Source organism: Caloenas nicobarica, chromosome 2 (assembly GCF_036013445.1).
Source record: "Caloenas nicobarica isolate bCalNic1 chromosome 2, bCalNic1.hap1, whole genome shotgun sequence".
Taxonomy (NCBI): domain Eukaryota; kingdom Metazoa; phylum Chordata; class Aves; order Columbiformes; family Columbidae; genus Caloenas; species Caloenas nicobarica.
In genome coordinates this window covers 47271328-47282304 of record NC_088246.1, presented here as the reverse complement: position 1 = coordinate 47282304, position 10977 = coordinate 47271328, and the positions used below count along the sequence as shown (strand labels likewise).

Genomic DNA, 10977 nt, shown 5'->3' with positions numbered 1-10977 from the left:
TGTAGGGAAGGCCCTTTCTGCTTGGGCTGAATGTTTTCAGTGGTTTGCAGTATGTATTTACAGCAAAATCTACGCAGCCCATCCCAGATCAACAGGAAATGTTTGTATTCTTTCAGCCATCACAGAGACCCCTCTTCCTAATGCCTTGCTCAGGTACTCCTTCTCAAACAGCACTGTGAGTCCCTTCTACAGTCTCTGGAAGACATGTGGTAAGGTTATGCATCACTGGTTTTATTGAAACACCACATATATTTTCTAGGAAATGACAAAATCCAGCTATAATTGTAGCAAAAGCCAGTCTTAGAGCTTTTCAGGAATACTGCAAGAAACCTCCCAGCAGTCTTAGAGAAAATGGTCAACACTGCTACCAAAAAACTGCAACTTTGAAAAATGTTGCCTTGCTGTAACTTGCTATAAGATTGTAAAAAGACTCCTCAGGGAGCAGATAAGTGGCCATATTATTCATCATTCCTGGTCACTTACACAGGCATCAATTATCACTCCAACAGCTGGAGGTTGTTTCAGCTGGAATATCCATGGCACTAGTGAAGTGAATGTTTTAAAAAAAATAAATGCATAACACCAGCCTGTACACTCAACTATAGTTCCTGCCTTTGAAGCAAAAATATATTTTAACCACTTTCTTTTATTTTAGTATCTTTCTATTGCATTCAGTCCTGCAATGTCATCGCATAAAAAAGGGAATGAGCTGCAGATTCCAGCTTACCTCACACGGCAGCCTCTTAGAAGTGTAAGATCATTACAAATGTCTTTGCAAAAATTACAACAGATGTTCAAGGAGGAGGTCTACACCACACAGGGCAGCGTGGTGTAGAGTGCATGAGCTGGTCACATAACCGGGAAGTAGCTCTACCAGCACAGTGCTCTGCTTGACCTAATTAGCTCTGAAACATCTGGACCTTGACTTGTCTCTCTTCGCAATGCTCACCTAAGGCAAGTGTGATGCTAACACAAGCTCAAGTGACAATAAACACAAAGAATACTTTGGTGGGCTTGTTTCAACAGTCATTTGGGAGAACTGAATTTAATTTTAAAAGCACACGTTCCGTATGCCAGGTATTTCACACCACTTTCTGTTGAGCTGCAGAAGTGTCTAGAGCAGCTAGAAATACTAACTGTCCTGAGAACAGGCTTTTATTTAATTTAACCATCCAGTCTTAACCCTGTAGATAGATGCAATAGTTCAGATGCTGACTTCTCCAGTCCCAGCTGGAGAAGAACAAGTAGACGCCCATAAAGTCTTCATCCCTCGGTTCTAACTCAGCCTGGAAACAGAGCATTTTCAGAAAACAAGAACCAACGTTTTGCAATAGATCACACAGGAAGTGCTGTTTCCTATTTTCAGATATAGGGCTTAACTATATATCTGTTCACAAAGAAGAAGACGACACGGTCAGACTAAACAAGCTTGATAAATCAGTGAGTAGCTATTTTTTTCCTTTTTTTTAAATGCAATTGTGCATATATAGATATAAATTCACTCAGTGGGGAAGCATATGTGCCTAAAGACAGTGGCAGTAGAGTTACCATTCAAACAGAGACACTATCTTTAAGAACAATTGGGTCTTGTGACTAGCTTACAACTCAGGATAAGGCTAAATGTGAGAGTAGAGTATTGAACTGTTCAAATGGTGTAGAAAATTATAATCTTTTTTGTACTAGAAACTTACTGGGTCTTTGTTTCAAATCTGTTTCAGGAGGTCAGTAGCTTGAAAATCTATTCTGCTAAGGATATAATTGATCAGACATGAAATCCTTCACACTTAACTCTAACTTCTCCAAATCTAAGCCACAACTTGCTCTATCACATGCAGATGGCAAATGTTCTTCATCTCTATCCAATCGTATTTTTTTTGCTATTATTCAAGCATTTAATCTGTTAAAGGTGTTGTTTCATTATCATGTCATGAAGGGATAAGTTCTTTGGCATAGGTTCCTCTTTTTAATGTGTAATTCATCAGTACTACACACAAGGAGAGGTGAACTTCTCTGCTTGGATAAATGAGACTTGACACCAGGGTATTAGCAAAAAAGCTACAATAGCCTAAGATTTTTTTTTTTGGTAGTATATCAAATATGCAGCTGTAGCAACATTTGCTTTCATGGGAGAATTGCACTGTCATTTGCCAGGAACAGTTGACAGTGCCAGAGCAGTGGGCTTGAATTTCTCTGTATGGAGACCCTTATAGCACCAACATGACATAGACATGATCCTATGACAAATGTTGGAAATCTCCACTCCAGACTATTATCCGTCTTTTTTATTTTCGAACTCATCCCCAGAATGGTTGTGACTGCAGCTGTTGTTTGGATTACTCTGAATTCAATGTTTTATCTGAAGCAGTTTAAGCAGAGACACTGAAAACAAACAAACAAAAATTAACAGAGATACTAGCACAGGACTGTCTCAAGTTTCTTTTTCTAAGAATGCAATTTTCAGTGCTTATGCTTCACTTTTTACTGTACACTTGTTTAGGTAAGAACATCTCATACCACTTCTGTCTTGCGACCACAGAGACTGACTCGATTTAGCTGCAAAAAAGCTCAGAGTTTTTGCAAGACCGTCTTTCTGGTTTGGGTGGGGAATAGAAACAATTGGATCCTGAGGGTTCACAGAGAATTAAGCCTGTTTTTTCCAGGCCAAAACATATTTTTCCTTGAAAATTCTGCAGGGATGAAAAAGCTCATCAGTTAGGAGGCAAGCAATTCTGAAGAGATGTTTCTAATGCTCAGCTGTTATAAAAGAGGAAGAGGTTTTCAAAGCAAGGTTTAATTTTGGAAGGGACTGTCTTTCCCCAGTCATATCCTGGAAAGAAATCTTGTGGTCACTATCACCTGAAAATATGTGTTTTGAGGGAAACTATCAGCTCAGAGTCTTACATGCAGCATTTAGATTACACTTCTATCTTTTCCTTCAGCTTTCTGGGTAGCTCAAGAAAAGTACATACTTTTATGCTTGCTCCCCAAGATGTATTTGGTGTCTGTGCACAGCCTTCTCTGTAATTTTGCCTGTCCGTAGACTCCTCCTGGGAAGCCAAAGGCACGGTTAAAGAGATAGAGCTGTTAGCAGGAAAACATTAGGCACTTTTCTTGCAACACTCACTATCAGGAATTGGGTATTATTTTTCTTAATTTAAGTTTCATTTTTACTCTGTGTTACCTTGTACTTCTCTCTCTTCATAAAGTGCCCTAGATGCTCTTACAAATACTTTCAGGCTGACTACAAGTCATTAAGCAATTTCTTTTTCTTTATGACAAACACTTGTGAAAAGGAGGAGAGTGAGGGGAGGAGGAGTAGCATTATGTTACCCGTCCATACATTTCAAAACAGAAACTTTGTCTTTAAAAAAGCAAAGGGAACTTCGGTGTTCATTCAGCTTTGAGATAAGAGGCTCCATTAACACAGGGCTGCTCTTCTAACTTGTAGTAACCAAATATTCTGATTTCCGTGAGGAAACTTTGTCCAAATCCCCTTCAGGGCACAGCAGACTCATTGAGCTGTGACAACTGCCATCCCTGAATATGTGAGTGTAGCAACTCAGGAGCCTCTTTGCTTGAATTACTCTAACATGGAAATGTCTGATAGTCACACCGGCACCCAGACACTTCTATAGCTGAAGTTGGCACACTATAGATAATAACTAATACTCAAGAGCTAGCAAGGCTTCTCTCCACACTGCTGAAATACAGAAATCTGAAAAGACATGATTCAGAGCTACATCCTCATTACAAGAATCTCTGATGTCGCACTAAGTGCAGTTTGTTAAAACTTAAAGAAATGAAATTACATTTATTTTGGCTCACAACGTTACAATTTTTAAGAAAATGAAATTTTCTCACATCCAAGCTGTGACCCCATTTCCTCTGCAAGAACTCATTCCTAGGGTGCAGGTATTTGGCCTAGGGCTTGGTCACACTTCACTGTACCCAACTTCTTGGAGATTCAGAACACAACCAGTCCTCTGAGGGGAAATGAAGGTAGCCTCTTATTGAACCACACATATATTTACACACTTCTGCATGATAAGCACACAGGATAAATTAGAAGGGAAGGAGGGCACCAAAGAGAAGATTCTCCTTCTCTTTTATTTCTTCCCTAGGTTTGACACAACTGCCTGCTTCTGCAGAAATTGTCCAGAATTTCTGTCGGTAACCAAAACTACCCTGTGCATGTAGAAACTGCGGGTATGTGGGCAAGACAGTGGGCACTGATGGCTGCATGCAGTCCATAAAGCAAATGAGAAAGCCCCATAAATTATAATCATTAAAATATCCTGAATATTCATTTGTAATTTTGGAAGGGAAATAAGACAAATAATCAGAAGATCCCAAATAAGAATCTCTCAGAAGAGCCCATTTATCCTTACGGCACAAGAGCATAGAGAAATCTGGAAATTGCTTTCCTAACACACCCATTTCTGAAGGCTCATGCGTAGCTCATTTTAGAGCCAAAACCAGACTTCTTGTCAAGGGCTACAGCTTCTACACAAGATGTTTCTTTCTGCATGAAAATGAAAATTGGAAAAATGGTTAAAAATAAATGAAATTTTTTAAAAAAAGCAAACAGTAGTTTCCAATATAATTTGTTAGCCAGATCAGTTTTCTAGAGCTCTTTGTGATTAATATTTCTTGTGTGGAAAAGGATAAGAAAGAAAGCATTTCAGAAAAAAAAAAATAATATTTTGCACTTGTCGTGAAGAGGAAGATCTGACTTTTATCCCTTGCAAATTCTCAGAGATTTCCCACTAGACCATAGACAGTAAACAAAATAACCACAGTATATGCTGTTTTTCTAGGTAGCATCAATATGATGCACAGGGCAGGAGCTCAGTTTTGGTAGTGGGAAGGGGTACTGGGCCTGGCTGGGATGAACTTAATTTTCTTCACAGCAACCTCTGTGGTGCTGTCTTTTATATTTGTGACCACAGCTGTGACAGGTGACCCAAACTGACCAAAAGAATATTCTGTGCCATATAATGTTATGCTGAGCAATAAAACTAGGAGAAGGAACTTTTTCCAAAGTAGGCGGTGCTCAGAGACCAGCTGGCCATCCGTCTTCTTGGTGGGAGGTGGCAAGCATTTGTCCTTGTATCATCTCTTGGTTTTTTTCTGTGTCCTTAGTTTATTCAAGTGTCTTTATCTCAACCTACAAGTTTTTCTTGCTTTTGCACTTCTGATTCTCCCATGCATCCCGCTGTGAGAGGAGTAAGTAAGTGACTAGATGGGGCCTCAGCTGCTATCTGGGGTCAAGTCATCACAGGCGATAAGACTTGGGCAGCAAAGGAGACCAATCTGTAGTGAATCGGTTACCTTTAGTTCTGTTACTCCCACAATTATTTTCTGTTGTATTTAAATCTCAAAATAAGTTCCAAACTAGATTAAAAAATATTACTTTCTTTGTATATATGTGTATATATATATACATATATATATTCCTTTCTTTGTATATATATAAAAAATTATATTCCTTTCTTTGTATATATACAAAGATTCAACAAGGCTAAGTGCACCAGGGGAGGATAAGATTGGATATTAGGAAAAATTTATTCACCAAAATGGTTGTCAAGCACTGGAACAGGCTGTCCAGGGAAGTGGTGGAGTCACCATCCCTCAATGTGTCTCAAAGACTTGTACATGTGGCACTCAGGGACATAGTTTAGTGGTGGACTTGGCAGTGTCAGAATTATGGTTGGACACAATGATCTTGAGGGTGTTTCTCCAATCTAAATGATTCTATGATTCTAGGTTCTATAATTCAATACATAAATACATATGAGTATATACATGTGTGTGTGTATATATATGTATACTTGTGCATATACACACACAGAAAATTGGTTTAACACTGTGCAATTAATAAAATTTGTTCATTAAGATGATTTATATTACATACGTATCCACTGCAATAAACACCCAGATTAAAACTAGGTCCTCCAGATCCTGAATGGTCTACAATTAGTTATCATTAAATAATCCATATATCAAACAGCTGAACAGCTGACAAAACCTTAAGACACTTCAGAAATTTCACATGATACAGCTCAAAATGGCCCACCATGTAATTCAATTGAGTTTTGACTAAAAAGCAGACCTGAAGTTTCCTCAGTTACATTTAGTCTTGCAGAACTCAAGTGCAGACAGAATGAAGTGGTGGTTTTGAGAATGTGGTCTCTGCAAAAGACGTTTGCAAGCACACAGGGTGCATCTCACCAATGAAAAAAGTGCAGGTGGGGCTGTAAGCAGGAAAGGGGCAAACATTGACGTGTTATGTAAGTTGTCAGAGATCAGAGAGCAAGTTGTGGCAGACACACTACCTGAAGTCATCTGTGTTGGGAGCAGTCTGTTGCCTTTGTCAAGAGAACATCAAATTACCAGGAAAATGCAGATATCAAAACTATCATGCTGCTATGAACAGCCACCAATCTGCCATAAAGTGCCTGATAAAAGCAGTCATGATGGCACAGGAAGAAAGAGCAGCCCTTTTACCAGACAGCAAATATCTCTATTTGAGTGGCCACCAAACACATCAATTTCCCTACCTCACTAAGTGACCACAAAGGCCATTTGTAACCTCTGACTTTCACTTCCTCACTAAGTGACCACGAAGGACACTTGGTCCCTCTGACACCTGTCTTCACAAAATCCTCTTGTCAGCTTCTCTCTGGACACACAGGAATTCTTCCCTTTTCTCCAGGGGTCTATGAGAAGACAGAGCTCCCCTACTTTTCAGAGGCCAAATGACACAAATCTGTGCTTCTGCATCTGGCTCACAGTCCTACCGGGGACTTGGGAAAGGGGAAGGGTTTGGTGACAGGAGGAGCTGACATCAAATCCCAAACCTTTACCTGCTCCCAATATAACAGAACTTTCCTCAGAGCTTTCAAAGTTCAGCTTCATCGCTTACCTCCCAGGCTGTGACTCCTTCTTGCAGGGGAAGCCCAGTCCCTCCAGCAGTCCCCAAACCAAAACTGGAGGGACAGAGAGTTTGGGCAACTCTTGCACTTTGTTAATTCACTATGGCAGCTCACTGGAAACACTGACTAACAAAGGATGAAGGACGATATCAAACAACCACTACACATGAAGAAATGTCAGTGCACACGCATAGCAATGGCCGTATCTGTCTTTTGCCTTTGTGGACCTCCAAGACACTTAGCTAATCTAACATTTAGAGCTTATGATTCACAGCAATCAAAATGTCCTTCATCTCCAAGCACTGGGGAGGTCTTTCAACTGACAGGAAGATGCCACAACACATACACATGCTATAGACCATGCTGATAGCAGCTGTCATCTTTTATGCCATTTGCCAAGGGTTTGCCTATCTGCTCCTCCTACAGGACTGCGAACCAGAGCTACCCAAGACCAGCACGTTCCTGCAGCTGTTGCCTGAACCCAACTCTGAAAAGGACACAGCGTTTGCCATTTTAACCCAGGACAACACCGCTGACTTGCTGCTCTGCAACACCCAGGACAGCAGATCTACCAGGTGGGTATGTTTAGTGCTGTGCACAGGTCATCTCTACACCACCAGTGGCCTGATTCCCACGGGCATTAAAGTTCCCAGAACTCATGAACGACCTGAACAAACGGCAGTCAGTTGTGTTTTACCCAAGTCACAGCATCTTTGCGGGCACTGGTTTACGCCTTGCCAATGCCTGGTCCTCCTTGGGTCAGGGCTACGGTATGGGCTGGCACGATGAGAAGGTGGCCATGTCCCAAGGTAAAACACAGCTATACTCAGTGTGCAAGCCGCTGTGCCTTCCTGGTGCTGTCTTGTTGGCTCACTCTCCCCTTTGGAAAGCCACTGCTGAGCAAAACAGCCCTGAACTACCCGCTGCTCAGATTAAATTAATAATTCCTTGGATTCTGGTTGGCCCAGGCAGCTGACAGGCTCTGCTGAGGAGGGAAAATGTACCAGACAGCATACACGTAGGAAATGACAAGCAGCACGCTTCCAACATGCAGCAATGTGACTTCACATGTGGATGATAGGTTTCCTGGGAACTCTGCAATTTCATTCTCTTCCACACCTTGATGCAGTAATGCTCATGTGATCAATAGCCAAAGGCATTCTAGCTGAGGACGTAACCTTGTTTTATTCCCCTCACTGCCAATCTTGGAGTTTCCTCTTGTTTAACATCCCGTTCTTCCTTTCCAGACTAACACACCATGGAAAACCATACCATAGACTTAGCCGACTGGCCACTGACAACAGAATTCGACTATGGTGAATCAGCGCCATGCATGGGAACCGAGGAAAAGCACTTTGCAGCAAATCTTCTGCCACCGCTGTATTCTTTGGTGGTGATATTTGGCCTCATAGGCAACATGCTTGTTGTCCTTATTCTGGTGAAATACAAGAGATTGAAGAGTATGACTGACATCTACCTGCTCAATTTGGCAATTTCTGATTTGCTGTTTATATTTTCTCTCCCTTTTTGGGCTTACTATGCTGTTCATGACTGGATTTTTGGAGACGCGCTGTGTAGAATTCTCTCAGGTGTCTACCTCCTTGGCTTCTACAGCGGGATCTTCTTCATCATCCTCTTGACTCTAGACAGGTATCTGGCCATAGTGCACGCGGTGTTTGCTTTAAAAGCTAGGACAGTTACCTACGGCATCCTCACCAGCGCCGTCACTTGGGCTGTTGCCTTTTGCGCTTCTGTTCCTGGGATAGTATTTCACAAAACTCAAAAGGAACATTCACGCTATACTTGCAGTGCTCATTATCCAAGTGATTCCTCAATAAATTGGAAGTACTCCTATATTTTAAAGATGAACATTCTGGGACTTATTGTTCCAATGCTCATTATGATTTTCAGTTACTCACAAATTCTAAAAACATTATTGAGGTGTAAGAATGAGAAAAAACAGAAGGCAGTCAGACTTATTTTTGTGATAATGATTTTTTACTTCATCTTTTGGACACCGTTCCATATTTCTTCTTTTTTACATACATTTCAAAGTTCACTTTTTGTCCCATCTTGTGAAATCGAAGGTCAGCTGGCAAAAGCAATCCAAGTGACAGAAACAATATCAATGATTCACTGTTGTATCAATCCTGTGATCTATGCATTTGTTGGAGAAAAATTCAGGAAGTATCTTCATAGCTTTTTCCGAAAGCATGTTGCAGCCCACCTCTGCAAAAAATGTCCAGCTCTTTATAGTGAAAAATTAGAAAGAGTTAGTTCCACATTCACACCATCCACTGCAGAGAATGACATCTCTACTGGACTGTAAAAATACATCAAAACATTAGTTAGTAAATGTTGTATCATCCACTTTGCCTTAAGGACTATCTGACATTATTTAAGATCTTTATGTCAATCACTACCGAAAACTGTATGACCCTCAATTCTTGTGGTTAACTGTTCCCTGGGGTTACAATATTTTCCATTCTTAAACTAAGAGAATCAGTGAGTTCTCTAGGCAACGTTAACACCATCGCTGGGTCACATCAAGATTTGAGTGGGGCCTAGAATAGTATGATTCTGTTTCCTGACCCAAATTCTATCCAGTAGGACAAATGCTAGTGAGATTTAGCTGGGGGAATACACTACTGAAGGGACTAAGGAGTAATATGTCACCTCACAAGAGCCATTTACTCTTACATGAACATTGTAAAACAAAACTGGGAGGAAGCTTTGAGGATTGATGTATCTATTCAACATGAGTATTCAACATTCATGGAACATCTTTTGGAAATTACTGTATTCTTTCTGCAACATGGTCAGGTGTTTGACTGGGGGAGGTTTTTAGTTTTCTTCATTTTTTCCCTCTTACCCCTTATCTTCCCTACATGAATAAAAGATGTTTCCAAAAAAAGAATTTAAGGATAAACATAAGACATGTCAAGGTAATATCTCTCCTCTGATGGGAGAGCCGACTGACCTTTATCTCACAGGGGCCATTTAACCCAAAGTATCAGGTGCCTTAATCTTGGTGGTGCAAATATTCTTCTCACTCTAGCCTTATAACATCAAGGCACTGCTTCTATTACTTTTTAGATTTTATCCTATCAGCTATCATAATCTGGCCACAGATAGACTGAAGAAAGGCCCCCAAACTATCCTAACAGTAAACTTTCTTGCTTGGAAATATTTTCCATTTTCTACTTTTTTTTACTGCACTAAGGCAAAAGCACCTTTCTAATATTAAAGTGTAAATTAGTTCAATGTGATACAAATCCTGCTGTAACTGTGGTATTTCTACTGCTGTGTTTTATTTTAAATTCTCGCCTTTTTGGAATTATGTTTCTTCCTGTTTCCATGTTAATACAGTGAAATTATTAAAATCTGTGTCTGCAAAACAATGTATAGCCTGTAGCCTGTGTTCTCTGTAAGGGCATCAGCTCCGCTCTCAGAATGTAGGTGGCAAAAACATGCAGCTGTGGACCTAAATACTCACAATACCACACTCCAGAGAAAGAAGTCAAACCGACCAAGCAGAGAACTGTCTGTCCAGTCCAGAAGCCACTGTAGCTGGCCCAACTTTTATCCACCAGGAAGCCTGAGAAGAGCGCACAATAATAACTTTGAGAAAAGTCTGGGACCACAGATTTTAGATGGGCGAAACCTGACAGGTAGGAGAAACAGGGCTGTGTATGCTATAAATAGGGGAAGAGGAAGAACAAAGGAGGGCAATAAAATATGGCACTATATTAATATTGGGCTAGAGAAAGAATTCTCCACAGACTTTCTGCAGTTAATTTCAGATCTCCTTGCACTGCATAGAGTGACCCCAGCCAAGCCATGTGCCTGATCACCCAAGTTTTATGTGTAAGGAACTTCAAGCATTCAAAGTTCAACATGGAAATATGCTTCTGCTTCACCATGTCATTCTCCCTGTTCCACTCTCCCAATTCCTTTTTTCAGCCTACAATCCACATCTCCTCCTCTGCTCTGCACACTTTCTCATTTCTCCACCATGGCATAAGATAAATTCTATACCCAC

At 40.6% G+C, this 10977-nt stretch overlaps 1 protein-coding gene across 1 annotated transcript; it reads left to right on the top strand.

Annotated features, from left to right (window-relative positions):
* Window positions 1–1396: 1396 nt before the first annotated feature.
* Window positions 1397–10257, top strand: LOC135985509 (C-C chemokine receptor type 5-like). The gene is made up of 3 exons (XM_065628896.1): window positions 1397–1440; window positions 7362–7510; window positions 8183–10257. Exon 3 carries the CDS (start codon window positions 8194–8196, stop codon window positions 9262–9264), a length of 1071 nt encoding a protein of 356 aa, XP_065484968.1. The 5' UTR covers window positions 1397–1440; window positions 7362–7510; window positions 8183–8193; the 3' UTR covers window positions 9265–10257.
* Window positions 10258–10977: the final 720 nt, after the last annotated feature.